Genomic DNA, 19,979 nt, shown 5'->3' on the forward strand with positions numbered 1-19,979 from the left:
CCTGAGCGCCTCCTTACCAAGTCATCCAGATGGCTCCCCAGGGATGAGCAGCAACAAAACGGGCACGTGGGTGCCCAGCATGCGTCAGATGATGTTCTAAGCCCCTTGCGCGTACCCAGTCACTTACCGTTCACTGCAGCCCAGGATGAGCTCTGAGATGAGCGTCCTTTTGCAGACAAGGACACTGAAGCACAGGAAAGTTAGGTCATTTGCCTAAGGACATGCAGCTGGATGGGGACAGAGCCAGGACTGGGCTTGCAGTGGCTTCAGACCCTACCTTTCTGACCACAGCGCTCGTGCTCTTGGAGCGCCTTGAGACTGTGGGACAAGACGGACTGGAGGATGCAGTTTCCAGATGGGCTCCCCTGGCAGGCGACTCCTGTGTGCACGCCCAGCATCCTGCGCAGGAGCTCTCGTGGCCAGGCCTCCGCACACAGTCAGCACAGACCGGGAGACAGAAGACAACTACACTCCCTCAGATGCTTTATTGTTTACAAAACAGATGGATCCCATAGGGAAGGAACACAATCATTATGCTGACAGCAGCGAAAAGAGGGGAAGAAAAAGGGTGAGCTTTAAAGTAATCGCAAATCACTGCCTGTGTGAAGAGGCTGCTTCCGGGCACCTGGGCTGTGACTCAAGTGCTGACATGAATACATCAGCAAGGTCTCAATTCAGCCACAGTCCCAAGTCCCCCAACCTTCCTGATTGCATCTCTATTTTAAATGACCCAGCCTGGACATCAAGGACAATGGTCTAGGAGGCGGGTCAGAGAGACAGCCAGGCAAAGTCAGAACAGACTTGGGGCTTCCAGGCTATGCCCGGTGACAGCTGAGCTCTTCAGAAATGTGTCACATTCAGCGTTCACTTCCTTCGTTTCCTCCACTACCTATGACATAGCCGGGGAAAGAGACAACCAGTGAGAGAGGGGTCCCTCCTGGCTGCCCTCCTCGCAGCTGTGCTTGAGTTTCAAAGCGGGAGAGGTTTGTGAGGGACCGGCACAGGGACAGCCAGAGCCGGCACCCTCCGGCCCACCGTGGCACCCCTGATGATCGCGGTGGGGGGGGGGGGTGGGAGTGAGGGTGGGGGGGGTGTGGGAGTGAGGTGGGGGGTGTGGGAGTGGGGGGGGGTGTGGGAGTGAGGGGGGGTGTGGGAGTGAGGGGGGGTGTGGGAGTGAAGGTGGGGGGGGTGTGGGAGTGAGGGGGGGTGTGGGAGTGAGGGGGGTGTGTGGGAGTGAAGGTGGGGGGGGTGTGGGAGTGGGGGGGGGTGGGAGTGAGGGGGGGGTCGGGGTGAGGTAGTGCTGTGGGGAGGGTACTGTGAATGAAGGAAACATCCCTTCTCAGCCTGGGTCGTGCCTAACCTGGGTCTCAGATCCCACTCTGCCTTCACCCTGGAGTACACTCCAGCGAAGCCGAGGCCCAGCCAACGCTCGTGAAGTTTCCACGGAGAAGAGCCTGCAAAACTCCCACTGGAAGAGGAGAAATAAAGGCCATGGAAAGAAACCGCAGGGAAGAGACAGGCCTTGTTCACAGACCCTAGGCAGGGAATAAAAAATTCAAGTCATTCATAGAAGTCTTGAAAGGCATGAGGATTTCTGACAGTTCCTAGAAAAAGGCAACGTTTTCTTTATCTTTGTATCCATTGGCCAAGAACACCGAAATGTGACACTTGCTTCACCAACTGCCACTGCTTCCTTACAATCCCCCCCACTGTTGGAGCCGGCTGGGTAACTACAGGACTTTGTGTGATAAGATTTGGCGATTCCATTTTATAAGAAAGGAAACTGCTTCAATGAAAGCAGGTTAATAACTAAAACTTCAAAGTGCTGCACGGCCACAGAATTTTCCTGAAGGTGGAAAGCGGTCACTGGCCATATGAGATGGTTTTATCTGAGGCCTGAGCACCAACAGATGTACCTGCGCCCTGGCCTGTGCGGCTGTGGGCAGATGTGTCCCCAGGGGCCTGCCCTCACTCGTGACCATGCAATACCCTGCAACGTAAACATTTTCTTTTCCAAGGATCTGCAGGGGTGGACATGATGCTCCAGGCACAGAGTAGGAAGAAAAGGGGGTGACCTGGGGTTCCCAGCAAACAGGTCCACCTCATGCTCACTGCGTTCTCAGGGTGAGGCATAGGGCCTGACATATGGTAGGAGCTCTAGGGATATTTACTGAACAAAAGAACACAGGAAAGAAAAGAAACGAGGTCGGATGGAAGAAAGGACCCAGCCAGTTCGGCAGGCCTCGAGTCAATGCCTGAAGTGACCAATCTCACCACCAGATGGCAGCATGGAGAGCAGTTCAGACCACGGCCTCCGTGGGGCCCGGGGGTCCAGTGCCCGCACCCCTGCCGGGCCCGGGACCGGGCTCCCTGTCCAGGCCTCCAACCCAGGCACAGTTCCAAAAAGAACAAAACAAAACAAAAGTGCACTCCTCTGGTTTTTATAAAAGCTGAGTCCTGACGGCCTTGCTCAGTGTCTCCGTTTTGAGCTAAATGAACTCGATGCCTTCGTATTTCACGCTTCCGATCTTGGTCTCCGGCAAGAGGAAGCGCCCGTCCAGCGTGAAAGCCATGATGTAGGAGGCGACTCTGCCGCTGTTCTCCTCGGACTTGAGGGCCACAATGATCTGGTCGTCGGTGTTGGGGATGAACTTGAAGGACGAGAAGCCGTGAGTGGGGACCACCGCCCCGACGTGGCTCACAGCGATGTCGCCAAAGTCGGGGGAGGCGCTCAGCAGCAGGTTGGCACCCTTGCGCTCGTCGTCCTTCTCACTGTAGCGGTCCTGGCTGGCGCGGCGCGGCAGGAAGAACCAGCGCTGCAGCGTGTCACTCCAGCAGGCAGACTCATGGATGAGGTAGCCTGGGAACCGGGTGACCGCGGGTCAGACACGCATGTGGCCTGGCATGCCCAGCCCCACACCATCAGGCCGTGTGCAGTAGCAAGCACGGGGCTGCGACCACCAGGGCCCACCAGCCCACAGCAACCCACCCCTCCCTGCTCTCCAGGCTTCTGGAAGGTTCTGTGTTCTCGGTTATCCCACGCAGGGAACCTGCAGCACCCCCTCCCCTGAAGCCTCCTCCCGTTCCCCCGAGAGCTGCCTGTAAGCTGCATCAGGGATTCGGGCTCATCGGCGCCTCCTCGGGGCTGATACAGAGGAGCCCAAGGAAAGGGAACAAACCCCCATTGGACGTGGGGAGGCATCGGGCGGGGAGGCTGCCTTGAGGATGCAAGGAAGAGGAGACAGCGTCTGGGGCCCAAGGCACAGACTCAGTCACTTCCTCCTGAACCTCAGGCACCTAAGGCCTACTCCATCCTGACTAGGGGGAGGCCAAAGTGCTGCCGGCCCTATGTTGGTGTGAGACACCACAGCCCAGCACCAGGGGTGGGGACAGGGCCTGACCCAACAGTGCAGACAACAGGGCCACAGGCTGGGACGCTAGGAGGCCAGCTGCCAGGGCGAGTGGGGCAGGAAAGAGAAAACAGCTCGTTTGCCGCCAGAATCCACTGGCCTGAGGGGAGCCACCATCAAAGGCAACCAAAATCACTAAAATCAAGCAAGAAACGGGCCTTGGAGGCTGGTGTGGTGGCTCGTGCCCATAATCCCAGCACTTTGGGAGGCTGAGGCGGGTGGATCACCGGATCACCCGAAGTCGGGAGTTTGAGACCATCCTGGGCAACATGGTGAAACCCTGTCTCCATTAAAAATACAAAAATTAGCCGGGCGTGGTGGTGCACACCTGTAGTTCCAGCTACTGGGGAGGCTGAGGCAGAAGAATCGCTTGAACCCAGGAGGCGGAGGTTGCAGTCAGCTGAGATCGCACCACTGCACTCTAGCCTGGGTGACAGAACAAGACTGTCTAAAATAAAAAAGGGTCTTGGAGGCAAATGGAGGAGAAAGCAGGTTCCCAGCGAGTGGGCTGTGGAAGCCACACTGTGGGCTGGGGCAAGCATCTCTTACCTGGCGGCCGGATGCCAGCGGCAGCCCGCAGGGCATTGTAGTTGGACACCCAGTTCTCGTGGTCCACGCTGCCCTTGTAGCCCACCACCTTCACCCACTCCGGGTTCTCGTTCACCACGTCACCCGTGGTGGTCGTCCACTCCTTGCCCAGGCCACCCACGTACAGATGCTCGTCCTTCACTGCCAGCCATTCGGCCTTGAAGCCTGGCCAAGCAGAGAGTGTCCTTAGGCCCTGCACCCGGCTCCCGCCCCGCCCCCGCACCTGTCCTTAGACCCCGCACCTGGCTCCCGCCCGGCCCCGCACCTGTCCTTAGACCCCGCACCTGGCTCCCGCCCGGCCCCGCACCTGTCCTTAGACCCCGCACCTGGCTCCCGCCCGACCCCGCACCTGGCTCCCGCCCGGCCCCGCACCTGGCTCCTACCCAGGGCCGGCTGGCTGCCCTCCCCTCAGCTCCTGAAGGTTCAGTGACCACTCTCAAATCTCCTCTGATCCCCAACTCCCCGCTCCTCAAGCTGTAGCCCCAACCTCAGGATTATCCTTCAAGGCTAGAAGAGCTGAAAAGTGACAGCACTCTGAAGGGGCACGTGTGTCCCAGGGGAGTGCGGGTGCCGCCCTCGGCCACACCTGAGGTCTCACCGAGCATCACTCTAACTCCAGTGGCCGGAGAGGGGCTTGGTACTGGGGCTCCCAGTCTTCCTTTCAATGGATTTTTTCAGAAGCTGTTTTTGCTCTTTTTAAACTAATTTATTTAAAATAAGCCTAACTTTGAAGGCTGCCACAGTTCGGGCTGTGTGGGAGCCTGTGTTCTACCAGTGTATTCTTATCATCCCTACACCCTAGTGTTCTAACTTCTGTTTGCTTTCCCCAAATTTTGCCAGCTTCTTGCCCCTGAGAGCTGGAGCTGTGCCCCCTGAACTGCCCGAGACTGCAGTAGCTTCTCTGCAGGGCCCCGGAGGGACCTGAGGTCTCCTGGGCCCCTTGTGCGATGAGACATTCTCCACGCCAGGGTCTTCCGTCCCTCCCGGATGACCTAAGTATAGCCCAACCCCAGAGCTCCCTGTACCCCGCTTTCCTCCCTATCCAAGGGAAGGACAGAACTACACTAGGGTTGCCTAAAACTCTGACAAGTGCAAGGCAGGAAGTAGGCGACCGACACTTTGATACCTCAGGTGAGGTCCGTCCCCTGCCCAGCCCTGGGCAAACACTGAAGATTTTATCACTGGGTGTGGGGAGGGCCTGGCCGGCCATGAACTGTGTGGGCCACTGTTTAGTGCAGTTCCTCCTTGACCTCAGAAAGCCTGCGGTGGCATTTAGCTTTCTAGAAGGTGGGGATCCACCGCCAGCTCAGACAAACGGAGCTCAGAGGAGCTGGCAGCTCCTCTGCCAGCATCCTTGGCGCCTCCCCACCTCCTCCCTGGAGGAAGACACTGGCCACCGTGCCTCCCCAAAGCCTGTCCCTGACCTGTGGAAGCAGCACCTCCTTTCCGGTGATCAAAAAGGCTGGCATCAGGCTCCACTCCAGGGGGGTTGGTGCAGCTCACACATGCCCTCCCCCTGCTGGGGTTCAGGGAGAGGAGGGCTGGGCAGCAGTTTAGCCTTCAGTAACATGAAACCAAAGTCTGGGTTTTGAGTGAGAACCATCTGACCCCATAGCTTTCAAGGCAAGGCTCCTGGTGGGCACATCCCAGCGTGATCTTGAGAACCTTTGAAGGTGTAAAAAGGGCCGTGTTCCCAGAGGCTCTGAGAGCAGCAGCGGATACAGCCTAAAACATCTTGGAAAGATTCCCCACGTCTCCCGCAGGCCTCTAGCGATAAGCTCTTACTCCTAGAAACTGCTCAGTGTGAAGTGACAGTAGGCTATGCTCCTCGCTAAGGGTAAGGGGACCGCAGGTCAGAGCAAGAGGGAGATGTGCTCCCTCACCACATCCCTGGCTTCTAGGTGTGTGAATTCTTTACCATGTGCCTGTGTTTGCCAGCCAGGCCCTGAGCTCCCACTCCCCACCCACACCTCCATAAAACCTCAGGGTCCAGTTACCTTTCTCCACGGTGCCGTCGCCGTCGGACAGAATCACCCAGGGCACGGCTTTGCTGCCTTCGATCTGGTAGACGACCCCTGTCCGGTCATCCACGGAGTAGAGTTTCCCATTGAAAACAATCAGGTCGGAGAGCTCCATGCCTCTCCCCTTCTCTGCCAGGTGGGACTCCAGGACCCCGTGGTCTTTGTCCCATTCCACGGCCACCTTGTCCCCACTGTCTGACAGGGTCAGGTAGCCCTTTTTCAGGTAACTGAACCAGGTGTTTTCCTCTTGGGCCCTTGACTCTGTGTCCAGGTCTGCGATAACTGCGATTCGGTACCGAATCCCAGCCGGTGTCCTTTGCGGGGGAGACAGGGGGTAGGTGTCATTGTACCAGTTGGCGGGCGCCTGGCTGAGCCTCCAGTTGTGTGCATTGTGGGTGGGGGGCCTGCCGGGGGCCGGGCGGTGGGAGCAAAGCAGCCAAAGGATGGCGGCACCCACAAAGAACGTCAGGATCACCTTCCAGCGGGGGCGGAAGCGGGGGTCCGCGGCCTTGGTCATGGACGCCAGCACAGGAAGGCCCCCCACACTGATCCGGAGGGAGTGCATAGACTCATTCCATTCCGGGTGCTCAGACAGCTGCACGGGCATCAGCGTGACAGACAGGCGGGACCTGCACAGCCGGGGAGGGAGGGGAGAAGTCAGCGCCTCCGCAAGCACAGTCACATCTTAGTTCCTGAAGCTACAGGTGCTGGAGGCTGACTTTTCCAGAAGAAATAGCATTTCACTACTTTGTGGGCATTCGTACTCCCTTGGCTTGATGAACCCCCGACTCTAGCAGTAGCTTTGCTCTTTCATTCGGCAAGACGTGAAGTCTTTCCAGAGCAAAACTACTCCATCTCCCCTGTCCCAGCTGGCAAGGTGGGAAGCTGAGTGAAAGAAGGAAGTTCCATGCAGGCTGGTGCTCTGTGGTCCCTCTAAAGAGAGAAGCGCAGGGGAGTCAGGTGGGAGGGGAAGGCTGACGGGGTGAAGTGGGATAGGATCATAGACAGGGTATAGGTCTGTATTTTACTCAAATGCCACCTCATCCAGGAAGCCCTCCCTGACTGCTCTGCTGCCGACATCAACCTCCGTCCCTGGGTCCTTGGCCCTTGTCCCCACCTGACGTTAGAGTATTGTATACAGTTATCGGTTTGTTTGTTTCTGTCCCCACCTCTGTATGCTAGCTCCTAGAACAGTGCCTGGCCTGGAGCAGACAGATGTGCAGTAAAGGAGTCTCCACTTCCTCTGGGTTAGGCTCCTGCAGCATTGGAATACCAAACACATCCAAACCAAATAAAAACACGCCTTCTTTTTCGTATCTGTTGTTGTTTTTGGCGGTGTCTGTCTCCTGGCGCGTTTCTATTAATGCAAATGACTGCAGGGACCAGAGTCTGAGCCGCTTTGGCTGCCTCGAGGCCAGCGTGTCGTGCCTTGGCTCCAAAGAACTGCTCGGCTCACTGTGGGGCCTGGCTTGGCCGCAGGCCTCTCCCAGGTCACCCTCCACCCCAGGCGTGGCTCTGTGGCAAATCCCCAGGGTCAGGGTGCTGGTGGCGGCCAGGAACTGCAGCCCTTCACCGCTGCCGCCAACCCCACTTCCCGGGCATACAGCACGATGGCTCAGTGCAGCCACGGGGCACCAGGCCCACGTCTGCACTGACTTGGTGAGAGCTGCCTGTCTCTGGACAGCCGCCAAGTGCCACAATGGGGCGTGGGGAGACGGCTCCCGGTGCTCCGATCGAGAACATTGGCCCTGGGCAGAGGTTCCATATCTCCAACTATAACCCAGTGAGTGAATCCCGGCCTGAGAAGCTTCCCTGGCTGGGTCCTCCTTGAGAAAACAACAAAGCAGCAAACGTGTGCCTTTATGGGTAGACGCTGTCCTCCCTGCCAGGGCGCCTGGGAAGGGCTTGGGGAGGGACTCCAGTGGCTCTGTGCAATTCTGGGCCCCAAATATGTGGACCATGAGGCCCTGGTGCACGGCAGCCAGCGACAGACACCCCCACCAGAGACACCCCCTTCTCCACGCTGCAGGCTACTGGGCTGAGAAGATACAAAAACAGGGTGACAATTCCACGTGGACCTTTTGGACAGTCTTAGGTTTTAGCCCCAGGGTGAGGTTCAAGGAGTGAACAAGGCGCATACGTGGGGCCTGCTGCTCAGAGTGAGCCTCCTAACAGCACAGGGGGGCTGCCAGCAGTTCCTCCAGGCCCGCAGGGAAGACTCCACGCTCCCTTTAAGGGGCAGGCCTCTCAGGACCCCCTGAGGTGGTCACAGGGCTGATCACCGGGGCCTTCCCGGCAGCAGGGTTGGAGTTCCCAGTGCTGGATATCCTCCTCTGACTGCGCCCAGGCCCTGCCCCTTTTCTAGCCCCAAGGCTTCAAAACCCCAGCCAGGCCCAGGAAGTCTCCACTGAGCTCTGAATTACTCTATCTTACCTGCTAGGCCAATCCCGCCTACATTTCTTTTTTTGTTTTTTTGAGATAGGGCCTTGTTCTGTTGCCCAGGCGACAGTGATCACGCTCACTGCAGCCTCAACCTCTGAGGCTCAAGCGATCCTCCCACCTCAGCCTCCCAAGTAGCTGGGACTACAGGTGTGTGCCAACATGCACAGCTAATTTTTTTTTTTTTTTTTTTTTTTTGAGACAGAGTTTTCCTCTTGTTGCCCAGGCTGGAGTGCAACGGCGTGATCTCGGCTCACTGCAACCTCCGCCTCCCGGGTTCAAGCGATTCTCCTGACTCAGATTCCCTAGTAGCTGGGATTACAGGCATGCACCACCACGCCCGGCTAGTTTTGTATTTTTAGTAGAGATGCGGTTTCTCCATGTTGGTCAGGCTGGTCTCGAACTCCTGACCTCAGGTGATCCACCTGCCTTGGCCTCCCAAAGTGCCAGGATTACAGGCGTGAGCCACCGCACCTGGGGCACAGCTAATTTTTAATGTTTTTTTATAGAGATGAGGCCTCATTATATTGTCCAGGCCAGTCTTGAACTCCTGGGCTCAAGTGATCCTCCTGCCTCAGCCTCCCAAAGTGCTGGGATCACAGGTGCGAGCACCTGCACCCCCCCTTACCTGCATTTCTGACATGTGTCTTAGACATTTCAAGATACGAGTCCTGTGCAGCTCTTCCCTCAAGCCTACTTGCTCATCTCCCCTTGGGAAGGGTAGTGGTGATGGGTGGCCACCGTGTCCACAGTGGTCTGGTTCAAGCTCTCTCAGGATCCTGAGAGATGTGCTTTTCTGTGTGAATATTACACTTCAATAAAAACATAAGGCACTGCCACCATGAAAAACCTGACTGGCCTCATCCTCCGTTTTCCTTCCTCAGCATTGACTCCGTGGGCAGATTCTGTCCTCTTCCATGGCCCTTCCTCACCGCGCCACGCCGGCTGCCTCCCTCCACCCCTCCTGCCTCTCCGCCCCTGACACTCCCATACCCCCCGCCATGAAATTGCCCTGCCAGCTGCCCCCCACCAACATCCCCTGACACTCCCTGGCCACCTGCCATGAAGTAGCATCCATCAGATGGCACACTCCCAGCTTCAGCGGCTTCCTCAGCTCCTGGGGTGAACCCATTCTGCTCCCGCTCAGCCCTCACACTGCACCATCTCCTCTGCCTGCCGGCTGGCTACGTAGGCCTCCTTCTGTCCCCTGACCACACTGGCCCTGGCAGAGCCTGCAGCTCCCCCTGCCTGGAACAGTCCGGCCTGCTCTTTGCACCAGCAGCTCGGTCTCTCTTACAGGGCATCAGCTCCCTGGGAAGACTTGCCCACTCAGCCTCCCTCCCATGCTGCTCCGGCTCTCCCACCACCCCTGCCTGGCTAGGTGATTATTTCTGCTCCTGGGGCAGGGACCTGGCCACTGTCACAGCCCCAGCACCTGACACACTGCCAGGCAGGGAGCAGACGGTCTGCACACATTGGCTGAAGGGAAAGAGATGCCAGGTGGGCCATGACCCACTTCTTCAACAGCCCCTCTGCACTCTGCCGGGGGCCCCACCTTAGGCATATTATGAACCCACAACCTGGATCAAGCCCCCCAGAGATCAAGCTGCTCAGCTGCCACATCTGAGCTGCAGGCCTGGGAAGACAGTGCTTGTCAGCATAGAACGACGGTGCCTGCATAGACTGCTATCAGACATTGTGAGGTGTCGTCATCACCAGCCCCTGGAACCCCCATGTTCTTCCCTGTTCAACTCCCTCAGCACTCCGGAGAGCCACTGTCCTCACCTTCACCATTCCTGTCAAATCTCCGGCCCACTTCTCCCAGGAGACCACTCTGCGGCCACCTTCAGCAGCCGAGGCCCATGGGTGGGGCCCACACCTGCCACTCAGGTCAGACCCCCCAGCCGCTGGGCACCTGCTCTTCCGGTTCCTCCCTTCCATCCACAGGCCGCCCCAAGTCGCCCACCTTGTCACCATTTTACCTCCAGACCCCACACTCCCACAGACACTCAACTGCTGCTGAATAAATGGCGAATCTGTTAATGAAGGAAAACCCCTCCCTGACTCCCCGGCACCTCTGTCCCTTCCCACCCCTGCCCAGGCCCCCTCGCCCACCATGGTACAAGAGCACCCACACTCACACCCTCTCCTTCCCTCTGGCTAATCCTCAGAAGCAGCCACCTGAAGCCTTCACCAGCGGCAAACCCAGTGAGCACATCGTCCGTGTCCCTCCTCGAGGCAGGGGGGCACTCTCTGTGGGCCTCCTCCCAGGCAGGTCTTCTCGGCCCCCAGTGCTGGCAGCCCACTGACCTCTCCCAGGGCCTGCCCTCTAAGGTGAAGACCCCCACGCCTTTCTAGCCTGACCCAGTCTCTGAGCCTCCTCATCCGATACCCACAGGCACCGCAAACCAGGTCCTCCTCAGGAACTCCCTGTCCTGGCTCCGGCACTCCCGGCCCTCAGGAGCCATCCCAGGAAGCAATTCGTCCTAACCCTCCTCCCTCCCCAGCCCCACGTGTCCCACCCAGCTCTAGACTTGGCTCCCTTCTCCCCATCCACACAGCCTCGGCTCCAGTTCCATCTCACCCTGATGACTCTCAGAGTCTTGGTCTAATGATCTAGACCAAGCTTGTCCAACATGTGGTCCAACACAAATTCGTAAACTTTCTTAAAACATGATGAGATGAGATTTTTGTTAAGCTCATCAGCTATCAATGGATTTTATGTGTGGCCCAAGACAATTCTTCTTCCAATGGGGCCCAGGGAGGCCAAAAGATTGGACACCCCTGATACAGACCATCTGGGCTCAGTCAAGGGACTTCCCTTGGCCTCAGTTTACTTCCCAGAGCCATGCTGACGGCCATGCCGGATGCTCAGGTTAGAGAACTGTGCACAGGGGCTGACTGCTACTGCTTCTCACTCACTCTACAAGTACCCTCTCGCCTGCTGGGAGGGTTGCAAACTACCACCCGTGGGCCAAATCCAGTCTCCCGCCTAGTGTGTAGATGCGGCCTGGTATGTAGTCGCGGCTTGGTGTGTAGACCCGGCCTGGTATGTAGTCGCGGCTTGGTGTGTAGACGCGGCCTGCTGTGTAGACGCATCCTGGTGTGTAGACGCGGCCTGCGTAGACACGGCCTGCTGTGTAGACACGGCCTGGTGTGTAGACGCGTCCTGCTGTGTAGACGCAGCCTGCTGTGTAGACGCGGCCTGGTGTGTAGACGCGGCCTGCGTAGACGCGGCCTGCTGTGTACACGCGGCCTGCTGTGTAGACGTGGCTGATTAAAGCGAGCTAGGACTCCTCCTTGGCTGAGTCTGGCTGCACGGCTGAGTGGTCGCAACAGACTGTGGAGGCTGAAAATACCGACTCCCTGTCCCTTGACAGATCCCTGGTCAAGACCATCTCAAATCACCCTCCACAAAACTGACAGAATAATTTTTCCAAAAAGCAAGTCTGGATTCCAACTCTAGTAGATCCCAATGCCTTCCATCTAAAGGACAAACGTCTCAGCCTGCAGAGAAAGCCTCACTGGGTTTTTCCGCCAGCCCTCCCAGGAGCGGGACCTCTCCCAGGTTGCTGTGCAACACTGCACGCTTTCCCATTCCAGACTCCCGGCGTCTACACCGTGGCACGTGCTCCCCACCCGGGAGGCTCATGTCCTCTGACCACATGGAACCAGAGGTGTCTGAGTCCCGGCGTCTCTGCCCCTCTGGGGAATCAGTGTGACGGAGGCAGGGGCCTTTCCTCCAGGAGCTCAGCACAGTGAGGGAGACAGACTTTGAACAGTCCCGTGTGGTCAGTGTTACCTCGAGGACATGCTGATTCCCCAGAGCTAACAGAGGGGCAGAGACGTGAGGGACTCAGACACCTTTGTAAACAAGGGACTGCTTCTAGTGACAAGAGAACTCTGTGTACCTTCCAGAAAATTCCTTTAACTTCAGCACCAGAACACCTTCCCTTGGGACCCTCTTGGATTCTTGGGTTTCTTTGGGATCATCTCTCCTTCAGGACCCCAAGGAATTACTTTTATTTTGCAAAAAAGTTTCAAATCAGATGCCTTTGCCACAGCCCATGCTGGTGTATGAGCTACCACTGGCTGCCGGGGTGCCTGGCTGCCGGCGCCTGCTGCAGGCAAAAGTTTGCATGTTCTTTAAAAAGTTGGGTTCTTTTTTGGGGGTGGGGGGTGGGGGGCTCTTTTGTTTGTTGCCAGCCAGAAACAACAGAAATGAACCAGCCAGGGTAAGACACAAGATAGACAAAGTCCTTTCCAGAAGGGGCCCATGTGAGGCTTCTCCCTACACCCCTCAAAGCTTTAAGCAGTTTAAATGCTCGCTTTATTGTGAAAAGAAGATTTACAACCCCAGTGCCTGCAGAGTAATGGTTTGATTTTAGATAATCGGCAACAAGAGGACCCAGGAACTACAGCAAAGTCACAGGTTCTGTGGCCAGCCAGGCTCTCCTGTTCAGTGGGGCTGCAAACCAGTTATCTCCTAGGCTCAGGGGCCTGCAGGGACAGGACCCCTGCTGCTGCCTGGAGAGCACTCACAGGAGCACTGACAGGAGCACTCACAGGAGCACCGACAGGAGCGACAACCACCTGCAAGGCTCGCAAGGCACCACGGAGGCATCTGTCCATCCCACAGGACACTCCCAGAGTGCAGGAGAGCCATGAGTTAGGGGGCGGGGAGTTAGGGAGCAGAGAATTAGGGAGGGGAGTTAGGGAGCGGGGGGTTAGGGAGGGGGGTTAGGGAGAGGGAAGTTAGGGACTGGGGAAGTTAGGGACTGGGGAGTTAGGTAGGGGGGAGTTAGGGAGGGGGGAGTTAGAAAGGGGAATTAGGGAGGGGGGTTAGGGAGGGGGGTTTAGGGAGAGGGGGGTTAGGGAGTGGGGAGTTAGGGAGTGGGGGTTAGGGAGGGGAGAGTTAGGGAGGGGGGGTTAGGGAGGGGGGAGTTAGGGAGAAGGGGGTTAGGGAGAGGGGGTTAGGGAGGGGGGAGTTAGGGAGAGGGGGAGTTAGGGAGAGGGGAAGTTAGGGAGAGGGGACTTAGGGAGAGGGGAGTTAGGGAGAGGGGGAGTTAGGGAGAGGGGAGTTAGGGAGGGAGGAGTTAGGGAGGGAGTTAGGGAGAGGGGGTTAGGGAGGGGGGAGTTAGGGAGCGGGGAGTTAGGGAGAGGGGAGTTCGGGAGAGGGGGGTTAGGGAAACAGTGTGCTTTTCTCTGTGCACACCCAGGAGGCCTCTCCCTGCTGCTGCCCTTTCCCAGGAGAAGGGCTCAGGGGCCACCTACCTCCCGAGGCCATTCCCAGGCCTGCCGCTGCACTCTGCACAAGGCTGTAATGAAGGGAGCGGCGACTCCCTGGACAGCAGACAGCCAAGAGGGTCTGTTTCTCCAGCTTCCTGCAGGAGTGGAATAGGACAGGTGGCGGAACCAGCAGGTTTACTGAGGGCTGCCAGGCTCCTCCCTTTCAGGATCCAGGCAGGGCAGGAAGCCACATCATCATGTTAAGAGGCCGCCACATCCTAGCCCCTACCTCCTCGGAAGGGACGGGTAGGCAGGTAGCAGGTGCGCCAACCCCTTATCTCTGGAGAAGAGCTACCTTCCTTTCCCTTCCCACACCCAGAGAGCAGGCAGGCAGGCCTCAGAGTGCCCACTGTGTTCACTGCCACGGTACAGAGCAAACCCCGCTGACCTACAGACTCTTCAGCACGGCCAAGGCAGGAGCCAAGGCCTTCACACACTTGTGCTGACAGCACCTGAGAGAACATGGGTGCAGCATCTCAAAGAAACACTTATTAATGCCTGCTATGGGCCAGACTCCTTGAAAATGTTACCTGATTCTTGCTTCGGCCCTTGCAAGGCTAACTATTGTACCTGCAGATTCCATGGCAAATCTCCTGGGGGTGGCAGTACAAGGAAATCAGCAAGGAGGAAGGTCACAGGGAGTCTGGTTAGGCCATCCCGCCTCCACAGACAGCACCCTCCTTAAAGGTCAAGCTCAGGATGTGACTGACTTCTGCACCTGTCCGCAGCCCCTAGTATCCAGCACACGGCCGGCAGCAGGCACCGTCCTGTGGGACAGAAGCCTAACATGGGCCATGGCTCCATTCCCATGCCTCTTCCAGCTTCTGGAGGCACCCACTTTCCCTGCCTGGTGGCCCCTCCTCCCCCTCCAAAGCCCGCCCACTGCACTTCCCCAAGCCTCTTGGCTATCATTTCCCTCTGGCTCTTCTGCTTCCCTCTTCTGTTCTTAAGGACCCTGTGATTACACTGGGCTCCCTGGGAAAATCCAGGATCATCTCATTATTGTAAGGTCGGCTGATTAGCAACCTTAATTCCCCTTTGCCATGTAATGTAACATATTCACAGGCTCAGAAGGTAGGACGTGGACATCTCGGGGAGCTGTTCCTCCACCAATCACAGGAGGAAGAGGGGAAAGAGCCTCCAGGTTTTTCGAAGGGCCAGGACCAGTCACTGTCTATGGGGTGGGCCCACAGCTTCAGAACCCTCTACAGTTTGCAGTTACTGCATTGTAAAGAGGCTGTGTCTGCTTAATTTGTATCATCGATGTTACACCTGGAGGAATTTTAGCCAAAAAGTGACCTTCTCAGTTGAAAGGCACATTCCAAATGGCACAACACATCTGGGAAGGTGTCCTTTTCCAGAGTGTGTGAAAATAACGGGATGGGACCACCGCCCCATGGACCTGGATCAGGGCTGGACCTGGATCAGGGCTGCCTTCCACACCGCAGCGGCACCCGCACGAGCCCACCTGCTTACTGCCACCTTCTCTCCTCACGCTTTCCTCAGGGCCCGGCTCCTGGGACACAAAGGCTGCATCGCCAGGACTTTCATTCAACCCGGCAAGACCCTCAGAGCCATTCTGGGGGGTCCCAGTCTCACCTCTGCCCCACTCCCACACGGTGGCATCACACACTGTCTTAAGTCTTAAGCCAGACTTCAATGCCTTCTTCACTTCCCATAAAACCATCCCAGAGGAACGGGGGGAGCAGCGTCCTGCCTGGGAACCAGGCGCTCCACATGATCACTGCACGCATGACAGAGATGAGGAGGGTCCAAAAGAAAAAACAGAATGTCTCCCCAAAGAGACTTCTCTACTGCCAGGATGATTTTTTCCTAATTAACCATCTTGATTAAAGTAAAAGGAAAATCAACATGAACATTCTTAAGAATTAATATAAAAGTTTTTAATTCCCTTGATAGTGGCATTTCATAAGAGCTTTCCAGGAACTCTTAATAGTACAGAGTGCACTGAGTGACAAGAATGAATGCTGTGTGTCCTCGGCATCCCTGGTACCATTCAACAAACAACAGAAAAATGACCTCCTTGTTGATAGTACTGACCCATTTCAGGACCTGGACAATAGTTCCAAGTCTCAGATCTTCTGTTTTTGAAAGAGAAAACACTACAGCATTTATACATCTACCTATCTACCTATACGGTTGCCAGAAAGGACCGAGACTCCAATGACGGGTCATAAGTACTTGGGGGAGCCTGCACAGGCACACACACCTCGAAAGCCACATCCAGGTGGCAGGGTAAAAACACCCACAGGGCCAGGAGAACTGCTCCTACCACACTCTCCGTCTCCTCACGTACTCTGCAGCTTGGGGGGGGGGGGGTCCTGCAGACCAGGTGCACAGTGACGGGTGAGTGAAAACGTTCTGGAGTACCAAGAGCTTTTACACCAACACATTTACTGAGCTGCCATGGGCTAGGAAAATATGGTTATAGCCTAAGGGGAAGAAAGGAGACCTCTGGCGATCAGAAGCGTCAAACCTCAGATGTGCCCCTCCAGCGAGGTGTCCCAGGGTCCAGGGGTCCTGTCCCGCTGCGAGTGGATGGTTTCCTCTACCACCTTGTGACATGTCATTCTCTTTCGTGATCACGTTAATTTGGACATGAAAAAGTGGCACTAGAAGTTGGTCCCCACACTGCTGCGGTGGCCTCATGACAGTGCCTGGAGAAATCCATGCTTCACCTGAGTCCAGGCAGTGAAGATGCCTGGGGCTGCCCCAACAGGAAACCCTTGCCACGTCCAGAGGGGAGAGGGTTGGCTCCTTCAATGTGCCTTTCAGCAGGGGCCTGTGCTGGGATAGAGGGCTCATTGAGGCCGGCAGGGAGGAGCACCTGGGAGGAGCCCCGCTGCCGTTCCACAGGCTCTGGCCAGACTGTCCGGCTGAGAGGCCTGGGGTGGGGCTGGAGGGAGGGTCTGTGGCCCAGGCCTGGAGGGACCTTTCTCAGCAAAGCTCCTCAGAGGGAGAGGGAGGAAGAGCTGGGAGACTGCGGATCCTGAAGGGCTGCGGCACCCGCTTCCTTTTAGGAGCCTTCTACGACCCGACACTTGTTTCAAGTTTGGGCCCTTACACTGGAGAGCTAGCCAGATTCACTTGACACCAAGAGCCTCACATTTCCAAACCTCTGCTTTGTTGAAAATGTGGTAGGAAAGGCCACAGGGCATACAACCTCAAGAACAAAATGAGAAATGGAGCTGAAACACTAAGAGACTGCTTTTCCAGGGGTCACTAAGGGGGAAAGGTGCTTGGGAGAGAGACGTGTCTGCTGATGGAAGAGTGGTCACAGGTGCTCTGTGCCAAGCCTAGGGTACACAGAGGGCAAGGGAAAGACCATTCGGAGGGAGAAGCAAAGGCACCAGGCAACATGGACTGGCAAGAAGGTACCAGTCTCCAAGAATGAGAGAATCCAGACCGGATGGCAGTAGGGGTGTGAGACAGGTATGGTGGGGAGGGCGAACCATTTGCATACAGAAAGATGAGAGTGAGCTGTGCTGCCTGGAGGAAGGCTCCAAATTGGATGAGGGCAGGGAGAGCAAGAACTGGGATGGGGTGGGAAAGGTTGGCCTGTTACAGGTGTGACCAAGTGCCAGTCAGAGGGAGAAAATTCCCTTATCAGTCCAGAGACACCCTGCATAGACCAGAGGAGGGGTATCTGAAGTCAGAGGGTGGTGGGAGGGGGTCATTCCCAGGAGCGGTGCCCCACACTAGCCAGAGCGGGGAGGCGTCCCACACTAATCAGAGTGGGGGGGTGCCCCACAGTAATCAGAGCGGGGAGGTGCCCCACAGTAATCAGAGGGGGATGGTCCCCAAACTAATCAGAAGGGGGGTGTCACACACTAATCAGAGCGGGGAGGAGTCACATAATCAGAGGGGGGAGGTGCCCACACTAATCAGAGGGGTACGGTCCCCACACTAATTAGAGAGGGGAGGTGCCCACACTAACCAGAGGGTAATGGTCCCCACGCTAGTCCCAGGGATGAGGTGTCCCAAAAGTCAGAGGGGGTGGTGTCCACCGCCTGTCGGAAGAAGGGGACTTTCCCACAGGTCAGAGGGCAGAGTCCCAGCCCGGTCTGCGAGTCAGGGGGCAGAGGTCCCGCACGGGTGGCACGGGAAGGGGGCCTGACGGGTCAGGGGGCGGGACGCGGTAGGGTCGGAGAGGGCGGCGGCAGGCTCCGGGACGGGAGCCCGGGCCCGTGGCTGGGGCAGGGCGCCGGCGGCCGCGGGCGCAGAGTCACTCACCCGCTGCGGGGCTGGCTCCGGTGCCCGCGGTCGGCGGGGCTTGGGTGGGCTTGGCTGGGCTAAGGGCCGCGACGGAGAAAGGCGACCGACTTCCGCCCCGCGCGCGCTCGCCCCGCCTCTGGGCCCGCGTTCCCGGCAGCCTCTGCTCTGCGGCTGCGCGCGGACGGCGCGAGGGCTGCTGGGAGCTGTGGTTTTTTTGTGTGTGTCCTGCGCCTGCGCGCTGGAGGAGCGGCCGGCTGGCTGCAGGCCGGAGGGGCGCGAGCGTCCTCGCTGGCAGACGAGGGCCGTGTTCCACCGCGTTGCGCTGGAACGTGGGCCAAGCAGATCTTTTGGGGTGGGAGGCATTGGGGGGGTGGAGGCTACTGGGGAGGAAAGTTCTCATTCCCGAGCGAGGGCCCCCTTACATGGGCCTCCCGACCCTCGTAGTCCCCTTTCTGCCATCCTCATTCTCAGACAGCCCCTCTCCTTGGCCCTTCAAAACAGCCGCCTCCAGAGTGCTGCTGACCAGTTTCCAAAGCCAGGATCAGGGAGGTCTAAGGCTGTAGTGTCCTGGGGTGGGGACGGTGGGGTGTTTCCCTGTAACCAATCTGCAATTGACAAACCTGCCAAACAAGGGTCTCTGATTTCTCCTTTCCCCTCCCTAGCCCTAGCCCCCGAGATATATTAGGGCACTCTGTTAAAAGGCTTCCCTGGCCCCGCCCTCCTCCATCCCAAAGTTCTGAGAAACGCCTGGTGGCCGTGAAGCCTCTGGCAGGAGAGCTTGGCAGAAGGGTGCACCAGCCCCCTGCCCATCTGCATCTTCAGCTTTCCTGCTTGATACCAGCTACTTCCCCCAGCTCTCTCAAAACCTTCCGTTCAGTAACAGATACACAAGAGGAGGAATTCAAATTATATAAATGGTGCGCAGTGAAAAATAAGCGTCCCATTGCCGTTCTGTATTCCCTGCCCAGAGGCGATCACTATTTCTAGTTTCTTGTGATTCCTCTGAGAGATGTTATATGGTATTCAAACAAGTCATAAACACGTATCTTAAATTACCTTTAACTAAATAGAAATGTGCTAAACACACTGTTATGCACTTTTGGTTTTTGATTTTGGAGAGGAGACAAACCTTTCTTGAATTCATTAATGTATCTTGTCATGCTAAACTGAGTCCCAACCATGTCTCACATAATACTCATTATTGTCAGGCCTCTGAGCCCAAGCTAAGCCATCATATCCCCTGTGACCTGCACATATACATCCAGATGGCCTGAAGCAACTGAAGAACCACAAAAGATGACATTCCACCATTGTGATCTGTTCTTGCCCCACCCTCACTGATCAATTGACCTTATGACAATACACCCTCCCCACCCTTAGGATGATGTACTTTGTGATATTCCCTCACCCTTAAGAAGGTACTTTGTAATATTTTCCCCACCCTTGAGAATGTACTTTGTGAGATCCACCCCCTGCCCACAGAAAATTGCTGTAACTCCACCGCCTATCCCAAACCTATAAGAACTAATGATAATCCCACTAGTCTTTGCTGACTCCTTTCTTGGACTCAGCCCGCTTGCACCCAGGTGAAATCAACAGCCTTGTTGCTCACACAAAGCCTGTTGGTGGACTCTCTTCACATGGACGCACGTGACAATTATATTTGAATATTTATTTTCTAAAAGATCCACATATGCCTTCCAGCTTAAGAAATAACACATTATTCCTGTATCTTTAAAGCTCTCCAGGTTCTTCTTCCTATTCTGTGCTCCCTGCTACCCCCAAGAGGTGGTAGCCACAATACTGAATGTTGTGTTAATTATTCTCTTGCCTTACTTTATAATTTTAGCACATAGGTATGTATCCCTAAACAATATATTGTTTAATTCTGTCTATTTTAACCTTTATAAAATGAAATAAAACTGTATGCAATGGATGAGAGACCCAGTGACTCTCTCAGAGGTCTTTGAACCAGAGCAACACCATCTTGAATAAG

The 19,979-nt window shown here is 56.5% G+C and overlaps 1 protein-coding gene across 4 annotated transcripts; it reads right to left on the bottom strand.

Annotated features, from left to right (window-relative positions):
* Positions 1-466: 466 nt before the first annotated feature.
* Positions 467-18,149, bottom strand: CANT1 (calcium activated nucleotidase 1). 4 transcript variants are annotated; one of them, XM_054457501.2, is made up of 5 exons: positions 18,002-18,149; positions 13,733-13,842; positions 5,996-6,952; positions 3,960-4,163; positions 467-2,860 (listed from the first exon to the last, which is right to left on the bottom strand). In XM_054457501.2, the coding sequence occupies exons 3-5, from the start codon at positions 6,624-6,626 to the stop codon at positions 2,490-2,492; spliced, it is 1,206 nt and encodes a 401-aa protein (XP_054313476.1). In that variant the 5' UTR covers positions 6,627-6,952; positions 13,733-13,842; positions 18,002-18,149; the 3' UTR covers positions 467-2,489. The 4 variants fall into 4 exon arrangements, with proteins under 4 accessions (XP_054313476.1, XP_054313471.1, XP_054313474.1 ...); XM_054457496.2 differs by having other exon boundaries at positions 5,996-6,648; positions 18,002-18,143; XM_054457499.2 differs by lacking the exon at positions 13,733-13,842 and having other exon boundaries at positions 5,996-6,648; positions 18,002-18,147.
* Positions 18,150-19,979: the final 1,830 nt, after the last annotated feature.

The sequence above is a fragment of the Pongo pygmaeus genome, chromosome 19 (assembly GCF_028885625.2).
Source record: "Pongo pygmaeus isolate AG05252 chromosome 19, NHGRI_mPonPyg2-v2.0_pri, whole genome shotgun sequence".
Classification (NCBI taxonomy): Eukaryota; Metazoa; Chordata; class Mammalia; order Primates; family Hominidae; genus Pongo; species Pongo pygmaeus.